The sequence below is a fragment of the Henckelia pumila genome, chromosome 3 (genome assembly GCF_033568475.1).
Source record: "Henckelia pumila isolate YLH828 chromosome 3, ASM3356847v2, whole genome shotgun sequence".
Taxonomy (NCBI): domain Eukaryota; kingdom Viridiplantae; phylum Streptophyta; class Magnoliopsida; order Lamiales; family Gesneriaceae; genus Henckelia; species Henckelia pumila.
This window is the reverse complement of record NC_133122.1, coordinates 137071757-137095566: the sequence shown is the minus strand read 5'-3', so window position 1 is coordinate 137095566 and position 23810 is coordinate 137071757. Positions and strand designations below refer to the sequence as shown.

The following is a 23810-nucleotide window of genomic DNA, read 5'->3' as shown; positions in this document are numbered from 1 at the left end:
ATAATACAAATTAATTGTATTTATTAAATATTATAAGATTAAATTTTATTTGAGTTATTTGTTTAGGACCTAAATGAAATTTATATTAGCTAAAGAGTCAAAAATCTGCAAATTCGGACCTCTCTTGGATCGGAACGTCCGATCGTACATCGGAACGTTCGATCTTCTTCCCGCCAAAATCATTCCAAAGTTTTTGAAATATCCTGCCAAAATTCGGATCGCAATGTCCAATCTCAATTCCCTCCAAGCTCAAATTTCAAACTTTTAAAATCCCGCTCGTTTTATTCCTGTCAAAACCGGATCGGACAGTCCGATCCCTGGCGCGTATAAATATAGGCCGAGCCCCTTCATTTTTTTCTCACACCGAAAATCCTTTCTTTCTCTCTTTTGAATCAAAAAATCTGTTCCAAAATGCCTCCAAAACGCCGTAGGGATCTAGTCGGTTCTAGTCAAAATCAATCCCAAGTTGTCTCCCACGATCCTACCTTACCCGTCATATCTAGGCCTATTCCCCATGATTATCTTTCTCGACCAATTCTTCCCGGTCGAATTTTCAATGGGGAATATTTATAAAAATCAAATCTTAAATTGTTGAATTTTATTGATTTTCAAAATTGGGATTCTTTTTTCCAGCCTTCTGCCCCAGATTTTATCTTTTCCTCTCTTATCCATGAGATTTATGTCAATCTTGAACTGTAATTGGGCAACGACGATATCCATGTTGCCACAATCGTTCATGCTCGGCATAATAGATTTTTTTCTACTGATCTTTCTGTCTGGTTTAACCTTCCCAAGAATGGGTCAAATATTTTCTTTGGTCAGTGTTGGCCTACGAACTATCCCAATTTTGATTGGGATGAGGCACTTTCTCTTATTTTTTGTCGTCCAGCTACTTCTGGTGGTGATCGACCAACTCTCAAAATGCTTTATCCTGATTTTCAAATTATTCAAAAACTTATCACTTCTTCCATCGTTCCGCTCAGTGGGGACTACTCCCCTTGCAAGTATTTGGATTTATATGTTCTTTACTATATCATTTACTTTCGTCCTTTTAATCTTCCTAGCTTTGTTATGCAAGTTATGCATAATATTGCTAAATCCACAAAATGAGTAACTCTTATGTTTGCTCGTTTTATTAATCGTATTTTAAGCCATTTCGACATTGTTTTTTATGACTTGGAAATGCATCCCATCTCTTCATCTCATACTTTTGACTATTCCTCCATCTTTAAAATGGAGTTATCATGGAATCCTATTTTTTTCTAGATGGGTGCATGATTCGAGTCATATTTTTTCTCAGTTTCACCCAGTCTTAGATTTTCATATTTCTTTTTCAGAACATCCCTCGAAAGTTTAGATAGAAATATTTCCTACCGATTATACTAATCCGGATATTTCTTCTTCTTTTTCCTCTGGCCCTCAGACTTCCGAGCCTTTTAATATAGGATATCTTCCTTTTTCGACTTAGAGGTTCCTACAACTCCATCCAATCCTTCTGATCAGTTTACAGAGTATTTTCATCGTCTCGAACAAAATATGGATCGCAATTTTGCAAACATCAATGTGTCTATTGCTAACTTTTCTACTCAAATGAATGAGTCCTTTAGCTTTGTGCACTCTAGGATCAATGATTTAGAGTCCCGATTTTGTGACGTGGATAATGACTCTTAGTCATATTTGTTGTATTTAAATATCTTGTGTAATTTTAGTTTATTAATGAAATGTCTATTTACATTGTGTTGTTTATTATTTTTTATCATCGCAAAAAAAAAAAGAATTAAATTGGTTAAATAATAAACAATAAATTTTTAATTTTGTCGCTTAATTGAGGGGGAGTTTTAATTTCTTTTATCAACTGTTTTATCAATCCCTCTTATTAAACAAGTTTTGTTATTATCAAAAAGAGGAAGATTTTTATGCTTTAAACGCATACAAATCTCTTAAATGAGATTAATTTTTTTTAATGCGATAACTTATCTTGTTTTGATAATTACGAAACTAGGTTAAATTGTTACTAATGGTTTAAATTGAAAGAATTGCATATTTTACATTTAGTAAGAAAATTCAAGTTGATGGACTAAATTCACGGACTAAAAACATTTGAAATCAAGTTGAAAATTCAAGATAGCTCAAAGTGAAGTTGGAAACTCAGATGAGGACTTCAGAAGGTCCGATCTGCTGCGATGATGACAAGATGTGTCGGACAAATTGTTGCCAACAACACGTCGAACAGACGCTCCGAACAGTGTTGGAGCCAAATATTTTTGAATTTGAATTGCTACGGAACGGACGCTCCGACCTCTGCCTTGCAACACTATATAAATAGAGGAATTCCAAGACCATTTGAGATACAATTCATTCATCCAAGTCTTTCATCTTCTCAAAGAAATTGTAGTAATCCGGTCCACTTTACAAGATTAAGTTTCTAATCACGTTTAAGAGTTAATAAAATATGATTAAAAGATATTTTAATAAGATCAAACGGGCCAAGGAATTGGGTCCAGAATTCCGAAAAATGCATAAAAAGGCTTATTGGGCTCGAGAAGTTTGGAGGATCCGAACTGGGTTCGGACCCCTTTGGAGGCACGTTTGGGTTCGGAGTCGAAGTGAGATCGGACGGTCCAAACTCACCCAATGACAGATGTCTGAATCTCGGGTATGAAGTGACTTCATTGCTGACATCACATAGCCGGATCGGGCGATCCAATGTGGAGGATTGGATCGTCCGATTTGTCACCAGAACAACTGGCAAGGGGGAATTTACAAGTGTTTCGGACGAGTGGGATCGGACAATCCGAAGAGGGGGTCGGACCGTCCGAAGATGCATGAATGCAACATGTACACCATGCATAGATCGGACCATCCGAACCGGGGATCGGACCGTCCGATCGAGGCCTATAAATAGGGCCGATGATGGCTCATTTTAAAAGCGTTCGATTCCTCTTCTCTCCCGTTATGCCTTTATTTCAAGGGCTTCAACACTCTTTATTTAAGAGAAGTAGGAAATAGTATTTTTATAGTGTACAGTGTCCGCAGTAGTAGCCAGACGGCAGAGCTCTGGCGAGGCATCTAGGGATCATAGCTAGGCTATGCCCAGTCTCTGGGGCATGCATCATCAGCGGGCTGACGACGGCCAAAAGTATGGCTCTAGTTTCCTATAGTAAATAGGGGGTAGGCTATAGTTTAATTAAGGATTTTAGAGAATGATGGGTAATGTTTGGCATGCTAGATAATTCATGGTATTTATGTATTGTAGTGTTGCATGGTAGGCTTGGACCTAGGGGGAGCTTCTAGGATCTGCCTTAGTAAGGTACAAAAGTATTATTTGAGATATCCAGATTGAGTGTCATGTATTATGTGTTTGCATGTTTTATGTGATTGCATGTTTTATATGCTTTATCAGTACAACATGTCATGACTGTATGTTGCATAGATGAGAATATTGAGCCTTACCTTAGAGGTATCCTGTAGTAGGGCGCTTACCCTACGAGTTTGTGGATAGTTGGATTCGTAAGTCTTGTGTCAGGTCACCATAATGGTTGGACACTTGTACTAGTATCAGATCACCATTATCCACTGGGTATATGAGCCACCTCCTGATGCGACGACGCAACGTGCTATATACCCTGGGCCCAGTATATGAGCTTGTTGTTGACCTGAGTGTCTTGGTACCCAGTTCATGTTCATACATACACATATAATAGTGTATACTCATACTCTCGTACTGAGCATGTTAGGCTCACTTCCGGTTGTTTTCTGTTGGCTGGATGCCCTATTCCATGGGGCACTTTTAGATGGTTTCCCTAAGGATAGGGAGGATTGGTGGTGACCAAGGCCGGATGGCAGGGTTGACCACTAAGTTTATACTCACCTGGTATTTGACTTATTTTAAGTTCTGCTTTTACTCTGATTAAGATTTTTTAATGTTTTAATTGCATGCTTAAATTTTGATTAGTAGGTGATCACGGTATGGGTCACTACAACAATATTCAAGCAATTTTTCAAGCATTCAAGCCCAATTCAAAGTCCCTCAAATATATTTATATATCGAGTTGTATAAGTGCTTGAAAAATTGTAGTTGTAAAGTCGAGTGTGAAGCTCGAGTTGTTCGTATTGTTGCGGCTATCCTTGGATCCCTTAAGGCCAAGTTGTTTCGAGTTGTAAGGCTATCCTTGGAGCCCTCAAGGCTAAGAGACACGACAATCATATTATTGTTGTATCGGTTACTTGGAGCCACCAACGCCAAAAAGGAGTGCTAGTGATACCTTGGTTAATCGATCTTAACCAAGAAGGAGAGATGTAAATGATTTATCGTCGAACTTTCATAAACATATCCTACTCTTTTACTGCTTTATTTACTTTACGTCATTTAATTTCCGCATTTATTTTTGATTGCTTAAGTCTTCTGCTTGCGTTTTTACAAAATTATTCTAAATTGCTAAAGTTGCCAATAGAACCTAATTTCCCTCCCCCCCCCCCCCAAAATTAGGTTCCAACAATATTGTATACTCATACTTTCGTATTGAGAGTTTTATGCTCACGTCTTTGTACTGTTTTTGGGACACCCTATTCCATGAGGCAGGTTTGCGACTGGATGAGGCGGGTGGTTCCAGGAGAGCTTAGGTTGCAGGTTGACAACAGTTGAAGATGTTTGTGATTCTGTCTAAGCTTTCAGTATTTATGTTATTTGGGTTTATACATTACCTCAATATGGTTGTATAACTTAAGTATTTACAGATTATTTTATTTGGAATTGTATCTGGTTATGTTTTCCGCTGTTTAATTCTGATTATTATTTAATTAAGTTAAATGAATGCGTAAGCTCTTGATTAGTAGGTGATTACGGTGCGGGTCACTACAGAAACATAACCCGATAGATTTGATTTCTATCTTGGCTCAAACTTTGTAACTTGGCCCAATCACTTTAGTTGTTAGCCCAATGTGTTAGGCCCTATCCAAGTAATAAACGGGCAAATTGACATAAACACTTTCAACATTGAGCTTATTGTATATTTTATACAACTAATCTAAAGACTTAAACGAGAGCAGAACATTTTTGAAGACTAAGATACAAAAAAACAAAACAGACTCTGAACAGCTTTGGTGCGGGGGTTATACTATTCATCAGAAATTGTCTCTAAGACTTACAACTCAAGCAACAGAATTTAATGTGAGGAACAGATAATTTGTATGTAATTTTGACCATTGCAAATCGTTCTTATAAATAAGGATGGATATCAGTTGAGAAGGCCTCTCGAACACTTGGAACTCAAAAAGCTAATATTGTGATCAAGATTTCAGTCGACTTTTCAAAGTCTCATAATCTAGACAATTCAAAAACACACGTATTCAAGTTAGATATTTGATCGTTGAGGATCACATTTGTGCTAGAACATTCAACTGTTTCATATACTTTTGTAATATCAGACTATCTGTAGCGACCCAACCCGGATCCACTAACTAATCAGAGTTACGATAAAAGTGCATGCAATTAAAACTTAAAGCGTAAAGAGCAGATAATTAAAATACAACAAATTCAATCGGCAGAATACAACCGATGATAACAATCATGTATAAATATTATTATACAACCAAATCGAAGGTTCAGGGTAAACAAATCACTACCCTCTACAACCTCGCACTCTCCAAAGATCAATCCTGTTGAGAGCCGCTTGGACCATCCAGCCTCAAACCTGTCCCGCCACAAGTTACACCACGATACCCAAACACAGGGGCGTGAGCGACAACGCTCAATACGAAAGCAATGATATAAATACAAATATGCGCACACAATATGATTTAAAACTCAAGTGAAAACACTTGCTCATGGCGCCGAGAATATACAGTACCGGCTAGAGAGCTACTCCGCGGGGTACTCGTATATTCCATATCAGGGCTGAGCCAACCCCATCCTGACCCGAATCCAAAATAGGATACAAGTCTCATATGGAAACTGTCATACCTGACTCGAGTCCAATATGAGATCACTGTTCCCTATGGAGACTGTCAATGACTCACATCTCTTCGGATGCAGTCACACGTAAAATCATGTATGTGCTAAGACGGTAAAACATGCTAAAACATGATAAGACATATAGCACATACTCATGCAACATACATACAAATATATCATGCCGGCTATCTCGGTCAGTACTTACGTACCTCTAACACTGCTGGTCAAACCTAGCTCCACTGGCCTATACTCCAAGCCTATAGTCCAGTCTACTGCTACTACAATGCAAATATCCATGCATCAACAATAAAGTTCTAAAAGCCTTAACTAAGCTAATGCATACTCCTAAATATTTTTAGGATGCCAAAGCTATACCTACGTTCGTCGTTAGCCCTTTGCTGTAGATAGCCTCAAAACTAGGCCACAGCTCCGCGACGACGTCTAGATCACTAAGCCACTTCCGGATTTCCCGTAGAACACCTAGATTTCCCTAGATCTGAGTTAGAAGGTTTAGGAATAGAGAGAGAAGAGAGGAAATAAGCGAGTCACAAATGAACCTCGGCTCCCCTATTTATAGACGAAGTTCGGGCCGTCCGAACTCGGCTTCGGACCCTCCGAACTGGTTCGGATCCTCCGATCATGACTTCGGATCGTCCGAACACGATCGGATCATCCGATCCTAACTTCGGGTCCTCCGAAGTCCCATCAGTGATGTCATCCATGACGTAACCTTGCTGACGTAATTGATGACATAAGCCTAACCCTGTTCGGGTCCTCCGATTCCACCGACGGAGCCTCCGATCCTGGTTTGGATCCTCCGAACCCCTCTTCGGATCGTCCGAACTCCTCGGGCCTCCAATCATGACTCCGATCACGTTCGGGTCCTCCGAACACCAGTTCGGAGCGTCCGAACCTCCCGAGCCATGCCCACCATTTCGAGTATCCTGGATCTATTTCTGGAGTCCGTTAGTCCAAGAGGAATTCCCTAATCATGTATTAACAATCAAGAACATGATCATGAGATTAATTACTCATTAATTGCTAATTCGAGATGCGGGTTACTACATTCTCCCCCACTTAAAAAATTTCGTTCTCGAAATTAGAGTCAGGTAAAAAGTACGAAACTTAACACGAATGTTCTTTATTACAATTGAACAAGTACAAACTCTACACAAGGAAGTATAAAATCTCAAAATAACTCGGGGTGCTCGGCTAACATCCGACTCTCCAACTCCCAAGTAGCTTCCTCTGTACCTCTGCGCTGTCACTGTACCATCACCAACAGTATACGCTTGTTACAAAGTACCTTGTCCTTCCTGTCTAGAATCCGCAGGGGTTTCTCCATATATGATAGATCCCGATCTACCTTTACCTCGGTCGGATGCAAAATATGCGACTCGTCCGCCACGTACTGCCTCAACAAGGACACGTGGAACACATCGTGAATCTCCGAAAGATCAGGTGGCAAGGCCAAATGATAAGCCACATCCCCAACCTTCTCGAGAATCTCAAAAGGACCAATAAATCTCGGTGTCAGCTTACCCTTGCAACCAAATCTCATCACCTTCCGAAAAGGTGACACACGCAAGAACACATGCTCTCCCACCTCGAAGTGTAACGGTCTCCGGTGAGTGTTTGCGTAGCTAGCTTGTCGATCCTGGGCCGCCGTAATCCTGCGTCGGATCAACTCTACTACATTAGTCATCTGTTGAATCATCTGAGGACCCTCAACCTGACGCTCGCCAACCTCGTCCCAAAACAAAGGTGTACGACAGCGGCGTCCATAAAGAGCCTCAAATGGTGCCATGCCAATGCTGCGATGGAAACTATTGTTATAAGCGAACTCCACCAAGGGTAAATGATCATACCACGCTGGGCTAAAATCCATCACCGCCGCGCGAAGCATATCCTCTAAAGTGCGAATAGTACGCTCGGATTTTCCATCCTTCTCTGGATGATAAGCCGTACTCAGGCTCAAACTAGTACCAAGGGCTCGCTGGAAACTACCCCAAAATCTCGAGGTAAATCTCGGATCTCTATCGCTGAAAATGCTCAACGGAATCCCATGCAATCGAACAATCTCCCGCACATTCAATTGTGCCATCCTATCAAAGGTATAATCGCGGTTATAGGGAAGAAAATGCGCTGACTTCGATAATCGATCCACGACAACCCAAATAGAGTCATAATTCCTGGAAGACATAGGCAAGTGGGCGAAAAAGTCCATCGTCACATGCTCCCACTTCCACTCAGGAATCTCTAAGCTGTGAAGTAACCCTCCGGGTCGTCTAAACTCTGCCTTGACCTGCTGACACACAAGGCATCGGGATACGAACTGATAAACACTGCGCTTCATTCCTTTCCACCAAAATCAAGTGCGAAGATCCTTATACATCTTCATGCTGCCTGGATGTACAGAGAATCGACTACGATGAGCTTGCGATAAGATCTCATTCCTCAAAGTAGAATCCTCGGGTACCACAACTTGACCAGAAAGACACAACAGACCGTCTCCTTGTAGATGAAAACCAGAAGTATTATCACCTTCAGCCAAACGGGCCAACTTCTGCGCCTTCAGATCAGAACTCTGAGTTTCGTGGATTCGTCGATACAACGCTGGCTCTGCAAGCACAGAAGAAACACGAATCCCTTGCTGTTCTTTCTTATGACGGAATGTGAATCCTAAAGAACAACACTCCTCAACTACCTTCGAAACTGAACTGGTACGAAGGGAACTCACATAGACCTTGCGACTAAGCGCATCAGCAATGGGGTTAGAAGAAACTAGATGGTACTTAATCTTACAGTCATAATCTTTCAACAGATCCATCCAACGACGTTGCCGCATGTTCAACTCAGCTTGAGTGAACAGATATTTTAAACTCTTATGATCGGTGAAGATCTCAAATCGTTCTCCGTACAAATAGTGATGCCATATCTTCAAGGCAAAGACAATGGTTGTAAGCTCTAGATCATGAACGGGATAGTTCTCCTCGTGAGTCTTCAGCTGTCTAGAAGCATAAGCGATCACATGACCATTCTGAGTCAACACGCACCCCAAACCCTGGAGAGAAGCATCGGTGAAGACTACAAAACCACCTGATCCAGACGGCAAAGCAAAAACTGGAGCTGTCGTCAAACGATGTCTCAACTCACGGAAACTGTCTTCACAAGCATCAGACCACACGAAAGAAACATCTTTCTTCGTCAACTGAGTCAAAGGCTTAGCTATCTGAGAGAAGTTCTCCACAAAACTTCGATAGTACCCTGCCAAACCAAGGAAACTATGAATCTCAGAAGCTGTAGTCGGACGCGACCAATTTAGAATAGCCTCTGTCTTACTAGGGTCAACAGATATGCCCTCCTGAGAAATGACATGACCAAGGAACACAACTCGGTCAATCCAAAAATCACACTTGCTCAACTTCGTGTACAACTGTCTCTCCCTCAAGACCTGCAATACAGTATAGAGATGATAGGCATGCTCATCCATGCTGCGAGAATACACCAAAATATCATCGATGAACACTACCACGAACTTATCCAGAAAATCGCGGAAAACTCTGTTCATCATATCCATAAAAACAGCTGGAGCATTCGTCAGAACAAACGGCATCACTAGAAACTCATATTGCCCATACCGTGTACGAAATGCTGTCTTAGGAACATCCTCCTGCCGAACTCGCAACTGATAATACCCAGACCGAAGATCAATCTTCGAATAGACAGAAGTACCCTGTAACTGATCAAAGAGATCATCTATCCGCGGAAGAGGATACTTATTCTTCACTGTCGCTTGATTCAACTGACGGTAATCAATACACAACCGCATTGAACCATCCTTCTTCTTGACAAACAGCACTGGGGCTCCCCACAACGAAACACTAGGTCAAATATATCTCTTATCAAGAAGATCTTGTAATTGCTTCTACAGCTCTTTCATCTCTGATGGCGCTAAACGATAAGGAGTTCTGGAAATCGGTGCAGTCCCTAACACTAACTCAATGCCAAACTTGATCTTCCTCACTGGTGGCAAACCTGGAATCTCCCCCGAAAATACATCTGGAAAGTCACGAACCACTGGTATCTCTTGGATATCTGGCTCTCCCAAGGATGCGTCAATGGCGTCGATAAGGTAGCCTTCCCCGCCAGACTCTAAAGGACGTCGGGCCTTCAGAGCAGAAACCAGTGGCATCGGGGGTCGCGCTCCCTCACCATAGAAATACCATGACTCGTCATCCTTCGGTCGGAACTGAACAAACCTCTGATAGCAATCCACTATCGCTCGGTAGGTAGTCAAGAGATCTATCCCAATGATGCAATCGAAATCCTCCATCGCTAGAACCATCAAGTTAGCACTAAGCTTATGCCCCTCGAAATCCAAAATACAACCCACAACTAGACGCTTGGCTAAAACCTCGCTACCCATAGGAGTAGAAACCATTAATAACACATCTAGAGGAATATATGACAACTTATATTTCTTAGCAAAACGTGCTGAAACGAAAGAATGCGATGCACCGGTATCAATTAAAACATATGCAGGAAAACCACATAAACTACAGATACCTACAATCATCCGATCATTGTCAGCCTCTGCATGTTCCTGGTTAACCGCAAAGAACTGACCCTGGGCACGTGGCCTCAAAGAAAAATGACCCCGAGAAGGAGTCTGAGTAGGCTGTCGCTGAGACTGCTGCGGCTGCTGGCGCTGCTGCGAAAACTGCTGCTGGAAAGGTGGCTGCTGATACTGAGGTGGCTGAACAGATGCCTGAGAACCTCCGGAACCACTCGCTGCCCCAATCAGCATAGGATAATCCCTCTTTATGTGACCCTCCTGGCCACACTGGAAACAAGCACTGGTCGATCGACCACACTGCCCTGGCGGATGTCTGCATCTACACTGACGACAATGGTTTGGCCTCTGACCGCCAAAGTTATGCACTCCACCAAATCCAGAGGAAGAAGAAGAAGTACCTCCTGGCTTCTTGAAAGACTTACCCCTAGGGCCCAAAGCACTGGCACTCGCTGACCTGGAAGAAGAAGAGTAAAGTCCCCTGTTCCTCCGAATACTGTCCTCAGCCTGGCGATAACGGTCCACCAAATCCTCATACATGCAAAGAGGAATAGTCAGGAGCATGCCCATATAATTTTTCAAAATGTGACAATCCTGAATTGTGTGAGGTTGGAATTTTATTTATCACGTAAGCAGCGGTAAGGACTGTTTCCCCCCAAAAGGCATTAGAACACCAACAGACAACAAAAATGAACGGGTTGTTTCAACAAGATGTCTATGTTTCTTTTCAGCGACACCATTCTGTTTAGGAGTATCCGTACAAGAGGTTTGATGAGTTTTCACAAGAGCTCTAAAGTTATTAAAAATATTAAGGTAATCAGACCGATGTTTCATAAGATAAACCCAAAAGTAACGAGTGAAATCATCAATAAATAAAACATAGTATCTTGAAATCCCCCCCCCCCCTCCCCCCCTTTTGTAGAAACAGGAGAAGGTCCTCACACACCAAAATGAATAAGTTCAAATGGAGCAGAAGAATAATAAATACTTTTATTAAACGGTAATGCAAAAAAAATTTCCAGTTTACAACCACTACAATAAAAAATATCATAAATTTTTAAAGGTCCTAATACTCCTGTAGAGGCTAAAAACTGCAAACGAGATGCTGAAACATGACCTAAACAAAATGCCACAAATAATAATCAGAAGATGACTGACTCAAACGAAAAGATGATAAATCCACACTCGAAGATGCAACATCTGGTACTTTGAGATAATCCAAGACATAGAGTCCTCCTTGCCTACGGCCTGTCCCAATCAGCCTCTCAGATTGTGGGTTCTAAACATAAAAATTGGAGGAAGAAAAGGAGACGAAGTATCCAGACTCACATAATTGACTAACAGAAACAAGAATTAAACCAAGATTAGGAATATTGTAAACATCTGTAAGAGACAAATAATAATTAAAAATTGAACCAACACCTACTAATGGCATAGCAGTACCATCAGCAGTCACAACAGATATAGATGAACTGAGAGAAAAAGATACAAAAGAGGACAAATGGGGTGACATGTGATGGGAGACACCAGAATCCAAGACCCACAAAGATGAGGGTATATCTGAAGGAGCAGATGACGACAAACTTATATGAGAGGAGACTTACATGGAAAATGGCTGGGCAGAGGGCTGTGAAGCAAGGAACTGCTGAAACTTCTCAAACATATACGGATCCAAAGGGGGGGCAGCCACTGCATTACTGGAATGTGGTGGTTAATATGGAAACTGTTGTGGTTGATTACCAGGTTTTCATGAAGCATTCTGAGGCAGCAAGGACATCTGCTGAGGTCGTTGTTGCGGTGGGAGTTTCTGTTGCTATTGTTGTGGTTTACCTCTGTTAAACAATAGTGGACATTGTGACTTCCAATGTCCCTTTTCTTTGCAATAAGCACACTCGCAAGTAGAAACTTTCAAATTGGACCGATTTTGGTTATGAGGCAGAGGCCATTGTGGTGAGGCAAAAACAGATGGCGTAGACGGTACAGGAGTTTCCTTTATCATCTTGAGACTTAAAGTGAATCTCCTCAGTAAGAAATTCATGTACCACCGAATAAATTGAAGTAATAGGGCTACGATGCAAGATTGTTCCATGCAATCCTTCAAAATCATCACAAGGGGCAATCAAGAATTGTACCAAACGTTTTTCTTCTCTATGAGTGACGTAAGTCGGGAAAATGCTCGCAATTCAGAGGATTCTTTGAGTGCCAACTGGTCCCATAGTTCGGACATGGCAGAATAAAAATCTTGGATGCCCATATCTTTTTTCCAAAGTGCACGGATATCTGCCTCCAATTGATATTGTTTGGAAAAGTTAGGCTGTGTGTACAATTTTGACAGATGATCCCAAACCTGTTTAGCAGTCTCATACTTGGCCAGCTGAGCAACAATGGAGTGCGTAACAAAATTATTGATCCACGTTATAATCTTCGCATTATCGACCTCCCAAATATCCAACGACTTTACATAATCAGCAGCTTTTGTGTCTTCGTATTTTCGGCCTCCTAAATATCCAATGACTTTACATAATCAGCAGCTTTTGTGTCAGTAGGTTTAACATGCACACCAGTAACATAAACCCACATAGATTTTCCCCGCAAGAAATTTTTCATAACATAGCTTCAATACGAATATTTTTTTCCATCCAATTGGACACTAATTGATTGAAGCGAATCATCTTTACGACCAGTCATGGTGACAACAAATAGTGAGCACGAACAACCAAACAGGAAACAGAAAACCAAGTTGGATCCGCAAAAGCTGTGGACGAGATTAACAGTTCTTCAATCAAACGATCGAAATCCATAGAGATGGAGGCTATGATATACCATGTAGAAATTGAAGGATAGAAAAACTAGGTTTTACTATATCATTAAAAGTGTATGTAAAAGTTACACAACAAGATGTTTATATAGTTAGGTTAAATATCAAAAACAATAAAAAGACTACTCTATCTTTATTAACTAATAAATAGAAAAACCTAATAATAATAATATAATCTAATATAATCTAACAACGATTACCACAATACACATACTACATCACCCCCAAATATTTTATGTTATGGTTACATCAAGATGCGTTCATGTTAAATTTGGCATGAAAGTTTATGTTGATGTTTTTCTCATTTAAAGTTTTAGTAAAATTCTTTTTATACATTATTGTTGCTGAATCTTTAAACTCACTATACTTGAATGATGCATGTAACGAGGATATCGATACCTTCATCGTTACTATGTTGGATGGCCATGTTGGCAAAGTCTTTATGAAAGTTTATTTCATTATTTTATGCACTTTTTAATATTTTTATTTAATAAAAAAGATGTTGCTTTCGTAATTTTTTTTAATTTCCACGAAAATTGTAAATATGTATATTTGAGTAACAGTATTCCAATAGAATTTGATAAGTTACAACACCAATTGTTTCTAGAAAACGCATGTGTGCACATTTTCAAAATTAATAAAATTCTTTTTAAAAAAAATAATAAAACTTTCCACTCCACAAACATACCCCTTGTTTGTCTAGAAGCATAATTGGGAATCTGGTCACTGTTAGGTTGATGTTGTCTGTCGCTGATCTGTCCAATAATTTTTAATTTGTGTCAGTGATACATTAAAAATTCAAATATCAATGTGTTAAAAGACATATGTTATATATGTATGTATAATCTAGCGCTTATAGTTTTACCGTAATTTAGAGCCGATAGTGATAATACAATTCATTTCAACTCGATTGTCATACAAAACAGGCTAGTCTGACTAAGATAATTATTATATCTCAATATTGTTCTTAGCGTCACTGATGTAAAGTTAATTTAAATAATGAATAAAGAAAATAAAATAATAAATATTTGTTGTATGTAGAAATAATTTAAACGACGATTTATAAAGAAAATAAAAAAATATATAATATTAACTTGTGGCTTAAATTCTATTCCAAGTTCCAACTAGGGGTGCAAACGAACCGAATCGAGCCGAATAATGGTAAAATTTTAAGGTTCGAATTCGGCTCGATAAGAGTATATTCGAGTTCGAGCTCGATTCGAAGTTCGATAATTTCAAATATTTTGGTTCGAGTTCTGCTCGAAATGAAGTTCGAGTTCGGTTCGAAATATTCGAACATATTCGTGAACTATTCGGATATTATTGTTCAAAAGCTCGAAATGTATATATATTATTATACAATTATATTATATTAATTAAATATTAAGACTCGCGAACTATTCGCGAACTATCGAATAGAGTAATTTCGTCTCGAGCTCGGCTCGAAAAAAAGTTCGAACATGTTCGAATTCGGCTCGAGTTCGATAAGCTCGAATACGAATCAAATATTTATCAAGCGGGCTTGTAAAGCTCACGAACAGGTTCGGTTCGTTTACACCCCTAGTTCCAACGGCACATTAATCAAACAACATTATTGGTGAGGAATCAAACAATATAGTCACATTCAATTTAATTTATTGGTGAGGAATCAAACAATATAGTCACATTCAATTTAATGATTCTGTCACAGTAACATGACGAATCAAACAACGTAGACCGTATGACCAGAAAATTTGCGAGATTGGTGTGTTTCGATCTTATAATTAGTTAAATATTACTCCAAATCTTAAACTAAGTATAATATATATATATTATATATATGCTATATATATATATTTGAAGGCAAGTACAATATATAACTTATGCATATATTATAGCTAGAAAAATAACAATTTTGAAAAATGGTGCTAATTAAAATTATTTTAACGTACTCACTTTGCATTTATAGATATAAGATATTAAACTATAAATTTCTCATAGATATATATAACATTTTTGTTTTATAGATGTATAGGAAAAAGCTTCCAAATTAAATCTACACTGAATCTTAGGGGCAATTACGTGGGATTCTATAGAAGCCGGTAATGAATATGCTCCACTTAAGTTGTGTTTGGGAGAGCTTCTAAGAACTTCTCACATTTTCATTAATAAAATTTCACAAAATTTCAAATTTTTGTTAACGAAAAAGCTGAGAAGTGCTTCTAAAAAACTCTCCCAAACACTACGTACCTTAGTTTCTTTAACATTTTTTAATCTTTTTTTATTAAGGAATTGTCGGCATGCATTAATATGTCCAATCAGCACCGCATCAATACCACTGATTAGGGATGTAAACGAATCAAATCGAGTTGAATAATGATAAAAATTTAAGGTTTGAATTCGGCTCGATTTAAATATATTCGAGTTCGAGCTCGATTCAAAACTCGAAAATTATAAATATTTTGGGTTGAGCTCGGTTCAGTTCGAGTTCGAGTTTGGCTCGAAATATGTGAACCATTCGAACTATTACTCGGATATTATGGTTTGAAAAACTCGAAATATCCGAAAAGATTTGATATATGTATATATTTATTATGTTATATTAATAAAATATTAAGATTCGCGAACTATTTGCGAACTATCGTACAAAATAATTTTGGCTCGAGCTCGACTCGAAAAAAAATTCGAACATGTTTGGATTCGGCTTGAGTTCGATAAATTAAAATACGAATCAAATATTTATCGAGTTGACTCGAAAAACTTGTGAATCGGCTCGATTCATTTACAACTCTATCTCTTATAGAGAATAAATAAATAACTGAAAAAAAAGTCAAGTTATTAAATTACACCGATATTTAACCAATTACAGAACCATAAACCAAGGGAAATTAAATTTCATACTTTGTTCCCTATATTTATTTCTTTATTATTTTGATCTTTTATATTATTAAATTTAAACCTTTATAATCATGTATTTTTCTAACATTTTTATAATTTTAATTTAATTTTTTTGTGTCACTTGAAAAAGAAAGACCGAAATTGTACTAGAAAAAATACAATCTTTCATAAGTACTAGAAACCAATATTATATTGATCAACTCACTAAATCATTTTTTTAATTCGAATATATATATCACACTTCATATATATATATATATATCCTATCTCCCAAGCACGCACATCACAAGTAAACCATTAAATCATATCATCATTTTAAAAATTTTAAAAAAAATGTCAAACAAAGAAGAAAAAGTAGTGCAACCTCATGCACTAATGTTCCCATATCCTCTCCAAGGCCATGTGATCCCATTCGTAAACCTAGCCATCAAACTCGCCTCTAAAGGCTTCAAGATCACCTTCGTCAACACCCACTCCATCCACCACCACATCACCAAATCCACAACTACAACCCACCAAGCTTCAGACATCTTCGCTAAATCGGGCCTCGACGTCCGATACGTCACCGTTTCGGACGGTTTCCCATTAGGGTTTGATCGTTCCCTGAATCACGACCAGTTCTTTGAAGGGATCATGCATGACTTCCCCGCACTGGTGGATGAACTTGTCGGAAATCTGGTGAGGGATGATCCGACGGTCAATAGCCTCATCGTCGACACGTTCTACGTGTGGCCGTCGATGATCGCCGACAAGTATAGGCTGGTGAATATATCGTTCTTCACGGAACCCGCGCTTGTTCTTTCACTCTATTATCATGTGGAACTCTTGAGGAAGCATGGCCATTTCGCTTGTGTGGGTAAGCTAGCTGCTGATTTCTATTTAATTATTTCTTTTTCTTTTTCTTAATTATTAATTATTTTTTTTTAAAAAAAAAACTTTCATAGAAAATTTTATTTATTCCAATATAGTATTTCATAAAATTTTGATCCAGAGAAGATCTCGTTTGTAAAATTAAATTAAGAGTAGGTTTTTTTTATGATATTAGTGGGACGCGACAGATTGATCATATCATTTCTATAATGAAACCCAATTTTTTGTCGGAAAAATTAGCATTTTATAGATAAAAAATAAATAAAAAACTTAACACATCAAAATTGTTCGTGTTACATAAATTTTTGTTGCATCGATTTGTCATGGCCCGAGACAGAGAAATTACCCAACCATATTTTATAGGAAATGCATGAAATTTTTAGAGCAGCAAGTTATTTTTTAAAATCAACAAGTTACTTTATTTGTTTTATGTAGTTTCAGTCAGTTTTGTATTTTGTATAAGGGAAAAATTATAATTTTGATTATTTATGTTTGTTCTTTTGCGATTTCAGCTTTTTGTGTTTTAATATTTTAGTTTTAGTCTTGAATATTTTGATTTTTGGCAATTTCAGTCTATTTTTCGAAAACGTAACGTACGGCAACTTCACATCAATATTGCATTGCTGTTACATCAAAAAATGATTAAAATTGTCAAAAAATAAAGATAATAAACTAAAACTAAAAAAAAAAAAAAACAATTTTCCTTTTATATAAGTTTTAATTTAATATGTTTTGTCATATTCGGTGCGACGCCGATGATGTTTGACTCCATATTAAAAAAGACGAGAAAAAAGTTTGAAAGAAGACCAACTTACTACATGAAACCAAATTTGACTAATTGGAATTTGTATCATCATGACCAAAATTTAAGATGTTAATTTTGCCACATGATATAGGTTACGTTGTACCTGAATCACAACAAAATATGTTGAACAGAAAATTACTTAAACCAAATATTTTTATCGTTAAAATTTAACTAATAATCGCAATTTCTGAAACATAAAATTCCATTAAATTTGGGCCCATCAGAATTTGGATTGGGTTATTAATGTTACGAATTTATATAATAAATTAAAAAAGTAATGAAATTAATTAGACGATAACCTTCCAATTTATTCCTCATGGATTGGTACACGTTTCCCAATACAAGAATGCACGTGGGACAAGGTCGGACCACAACGTGTACGTGATTTAAAAATTGTGCAGGCTGTACTACCACGTGTAGAATTTATATGGGGGCGAGTTAACATATATGTCAGCTAGTTAATAAAATAAACTATTATAAACTGGACGTGTCTATTGTTAAAATTTTAATATTAATTAAACAAAATTGATGTTTTCTTTTCCAAATTTATTATATTTTTGTTACAAAAAATAATGTTTTATATAAGAAAAGAGTATTAACAACAAATTTTGGTGTGTGATTTGATGATACATGCTTATATAAAATAGATATATATTAATTAGTTTTTTGGTTATTATTTATATTTTTAAATAATATTTATTTTTTCTATTTTAAAAATTTAATGAAATTTATTTTTCTTTATTTTTTACACTTTTTTTTCGGCAAATTCAAGAAAAGTAACACATCTTTCAATTATTGTTCAGTCCCGTCTCAGGTTTTAGCTTTATTCAGCCCCCACTGCATCTATTTTTTTAGTTTGAACTTCCTCTTGAATTCAAAATACATTATTATCCCTAAATATATCCTAAAAGCCAAATTCTAGAAAAGTACCGAAACATAAAATACGATATCCACATTTAACATATAACAATACCAAATTCAAACATACAAATTCTCATTCAAATGACCATTAATAAAATAAATTTTCCTAATTGAAGTTTAAGATTCAATTACACAATGTCACACATAAAAAATACAAGTGAAAGCAATAAACCACTGTAATTTAAAAGTCTCAAATTTCAGAACTTCAATTCATATTGTTATTTTGTCTACGCCTCTTCCAACTCACAAATCCATTGTGATGATGAAAATGAAACACACACTCTTACCGTAACTTGACGGAAATGTGAATCATATTTTGATCAAATAAATTATGATTTTGGGAGGAAAGGTCCAGAAGAACAAGAAGAAATTTCATAAGAACAATAATAGATTTCATATATTTGATTGACAAACATAGATGGTAAATTTTCAAGTAATTAAAAAAAGGAAATCTATGAATCAAGAGCAAAAATCAATTTGTGATGCAAGTGTACTTGTTTAAAACAGAAACGTGATTCCTAAAAAAAAAAAAAAAAAAAAAAAAAAGAGAAACATGATTGATTTTTTTGTGAGAGAGAATGTGAGAGTAAGCTGAGGTTATTTTTGATATTTTGCTTGATTAGGGAGTGGAGACTAAAAACCATGAAAAGTAAAGAGCCCTAACTACAAAAATCTAACGTAGGGATTGAATCATAATTGAAAATAGGCTTTAGGGATTGGATGAATTGGTGTTCAGTTCCTAAACTAAAAGTCAAATTAAAAATTAGTCTCTTGTCAGAAAAAAGTTGTTTGCACTCACTGGGCCCACATTATTTTTCTTGGATACAATTGAGTACAAAACATTGAAAATATGGTACAAGTACATGATATTTGAGCACTAATTGTACAAGATCGAGTATAAAAAATAAGATTTTGAGTATAAAATCTAAACATCTTTATTAATGTGAACTTGCAACATACGTTTGAGTACTCAAAAATCATATATTTGCATCAAATCTAACACATTGAGTACTCAAATATCACATATGATAAATGTGTTATTAATATCAATATTTTCTTAGTACTCAAAAATCACATATTTATACCAGATTTAACACATTTGATACTCAAAATCTCATATATTAGTACATTATTTCTAATATTTTGTACCGATGGTCATCTAAATAAATAAATGTGTCATTATATCAATATTTGCTTACATATTTGAGTACTCAAAAATCATAAATTAGTACCAAGATTTGAAATAGTCGATACTCAAATATCATGTACTTGTACCATATTTTTCATGTTTTGTACCAAATTTCATCCGAAACAAAATATGTGGGCCCAGAGAGTTTAAACAAAAAATTTTCTAACAGGAACTGATCATTGATTTAACTTTAAGTTTGGGGACTGAATTATAAATTGTCGTTATGGATTTATTTGGAGTTTCCCCTTTTTTTTTGGGTTATGAACATTGTATATATGCACAATCATTTTTCGGTTACATTCGCATGCGTGTTTATATATAATATACAAAATTTATTCTCGACACATCAGGGTGCACTGGGCGCCAATTCAGTTAGTGCTTGTGAGAGCTTCTTAGGCCATCTCCAACCCACATTCTTCATATTTTCATTATCCATCCTCTAAAATAAAGAACCACATTCTTCATTTTAAAAATCTTCTTCAACTCATATTCTCTAAATTATACCAAATTCTCAATTTAACCATTATATATTTGATCTTAAATTAAGTAATTTGATGTTTCCGTATCAAAATATATAATATATGGTTTAATGATATTGTTTATTATTTGTATTTGATTTGATCCAAATATTACAACTACAATAAATTAAAATAAAACAATCAAATTAATAAAAAGTGGAGTAAACAATCAAAGATAAATTAATATAAGGATTGAAATAAAAAATAATTTGAAATAAGGACCAAAAATAATATTAATGCCATCCTCAAAAATAATTTGACAAAGCTACGGTGGTTCTCCATATTTAGAGAACCACGGTAGCATCCTCCATTTTCGAGGATGACTTTGGAGCATGGTTGGAGCTCAAGTCATTCTCCAAACTGGAGGAATTCTTCATATTTTCGAACGGTTGGAGAAGCCCTTAGATGTACTTCACAGTTTTTCAGTTAACAAAAATTTGAAATTTTGTGAACGAAAAGATGATAAGTGCTTCTTAGAAGCTCTCCCAAACGTACACTACCTCAGTATAACGGCTGATGATTTGAAATTTTGTGAACGAAAAGCTGAGAAGTGCTTTTTAGAAGCTCTCTCAAACACTACCTTAGTATAAAGGATTCATCAGCCAGCGTCTGTGTTGCAATTTTTTTTATATATATATTTTTAAAGTTTTTTCAAGATATTAAAAAACCTTTTTATAATATGAAAAAAACGAAAAACAAATTGTGCGTAAGATTAATTGGCGTCCAACTTGCAATGTTTTATTGTTTTCAGATTTCACGTAAACATCCGAGAAGAAATTTTAAAAAATAAAATACAAGCCTGCAAGTTGGGCATCGGCTCATCTGACATTCATGGTTCCCCTCTACTCTAGGATACGAGTAACAAATATATATTAGTACACGCAACACATGCGTTGCATGTGCATAAAATATATTTTATTTGAAATTAAATATTATTTTATAAACTTGAATTTAATTATAATTTTTTTTTGGGATAATGTTATAGTAGTTAGGATAATGGATAGTGGAACAAAATGTGAGAAATTTTTAAATATTTACATTTTTTGGACCTTTATTATTAAAGATCTTAGAAGAATGATAAATGGTAAATTTATAAATATATTAAAATAATCAAATATAGTTTTTCTATGAGGTTTATGTTTTATAATATAGTAATTAAAGACATTTAATATATGGTATTATGGAGTGAAATCAATTCATGTTATTTTAGTATGTAATTGTTTTGTGAATATTGTAGTTATATATATATAATTGTTTCGATATAGGGCCGCGTAGCTAGCCCACATTCATTTGTTGAGACAACTCATTTGTACGTGCCCTGATTTTAATATTAACTCTTAACTTGAGAAGGAATTGGATCCTAATTTTAAATCTTTTGTTGAAAACTTGCACGACATGCAATTTGGAATTTGGATATGATCAGTTTTCAAAGTTGATAAAATAGGGGAGAGCTGCAGATAGATGATCACTTTCTTTAATTTTGCGGTATAATCTCATAGAATGATGAGTGAAAGAATTTGGAAATTTAAGTGTTTTATGTAGCTAAAAACCATCCTAATTAAAATTTATATGTTTTGTTTGTGAATGAACTAATTGTGTGTAGATAATTTGTCTGTGGCATAATTTTAAATCTTTGAGAAATAATATAGTCACTGTTTAACTAACATTCTGAGTGAGCTATATCTGGTACCATGTTGTTATCATAACATATATATATATATCAGCATTTCTTCATATGAAGGCCTGAAAATATAAAAGGAGTCAAGTTATTGCACTAAGATCTAATTTTGATTACTTGTAGCTCATCTAATATCAAGATTTCAAATTTGAGACGAGGTAGACGTTATTGTAACAACTAAAAAAAATTGGATGCATTATTTATAACTTTGACACCAATATACTTAATTAATTCTATTTATACTTGTTGTCATGCACCGAAATCTTGAACAGAGAACAGGACAGATGCAATCGACTACATTCCTGGAGTAAAATCCATTTTCCCCGCGGATTTGATGTCCTATTTACAAGCCAAAGATGACATTTACACCACAATCCATCAAATCATTTACAAAGCTTTCGAAGATGTGAGAAAAGCAGACTTCATAATCTGCAACACAATTCAAGAACTCGAACAAGACACCATCTCAGCTTTACAAGAGAAGCAGCCTTTCTTTTCCATCGGGCCCGTTTTCCCTCCGGGTTTCGCCAAAGGCAACATATCCACCAGCCTGTGGCCCGAGTCGGACTGCAGCCAATGGGTCCGAACGAAGCCGCCAGGCTCGGTACTGTACGTCTCATTCGGTAGCTATGCACACACTAGCAAACGTGACATCGAGGAGATTGCTCATGGCCTCATGCTTAGTGGGGTGGACTTCATTTGGGTGCTCCGGCCCGATATCGTCAGCTCGGATGAACCCGATTTCTTGCCGGACGGGTTCGAGGACCGGATCCGGGGGCGGGGATTGATCGTTCCGTGGTGCAATCAAATCCAGGTCCTTACAGATGGGTCTGTGGGAGGATTCTTGACTCACTGTGGATGGAACTCGATACTGGAAAGCTTATACTGCGGCGTCCCGTTGATTTGTTACCCTTTGCTGACGGATCAATTCACGAACAGAAAGTTGGCTGTGGACGATCTGAAGATCGGGTTCAATCTACGTGATGACAACATGAAATTATCAAGAAATAGGGTTTCTGAGAAGATAAAATATTTGATGCATGCAGATGAATCCGGGGCGGTTCGGAAGCAAGTGAAGAAGGTGAAGAGCTTGTTGGAGAATGCAATGGGAATCGATGGATCTTCGGAAGTGAATTTGAATCAGTTTATTACAGATTTGAAGGCAAAGATTGGAGAGCATGATAAGAATTAAGTAGATATATATGTAATAGTGAAGGCTTTAATTTCATGTAAATGAAATTATAATGAATGGTAAGGAAATAATTACTGTTTGTACTTTGTCCGTGAAGTATAGAGATCCTCTAATGTGCTCTTCCCACATAGTTGGGAGACGTTATTTATGGACCTTTCTTTATTTTAGTCATTTAGAAAATTAATTATGTTAAAAATAATTTGATATATTTAAAAACTTTACCGATTAGCATATTTGCACACACGATAGATGTGTGTGTAGACAATTAAATTTGTCAACCTTCAAATATGACAAGTACGAAATAATTAAATATCAATAAATCAATTAGCTATTTTTGGAAATATTAAATTCTTAAAAAATAAATAGTTAATTAATTTATATTTTAATATATTTTGTGATCAAGTCAAGATTTT

The 23810-nt window shown here is 36.5% G+C and overlaps 1 protein-coding gene across 1 annotated transcript; it reads left to right on the top strand.

Moving 5' to 3' along the window:
* The first annotated feature begins 16526 nt into the window (after positions 1–16526).
* LOC140891121 (UDP-glycosyltransferase 86A1-like) lies at positions 16527–23538 on the top strand. Its single transcript, XM_073299433.1, has 2 exons — positions 16527–17080; positions 22478–23538. The coding sequence occupies exons 1-2, from the start codon at positions 16558–16560 to the stop codon at positions 23395–23397; spliced, it is 1443 nt and encodes a 480-aa protein (XP_073155534.1). The 5' UTR covers positions 16527–16557; the 3' UTR covers positions 23398–23538.
* Positions 23539–23810: the final 272 nt, after the last annotated feature.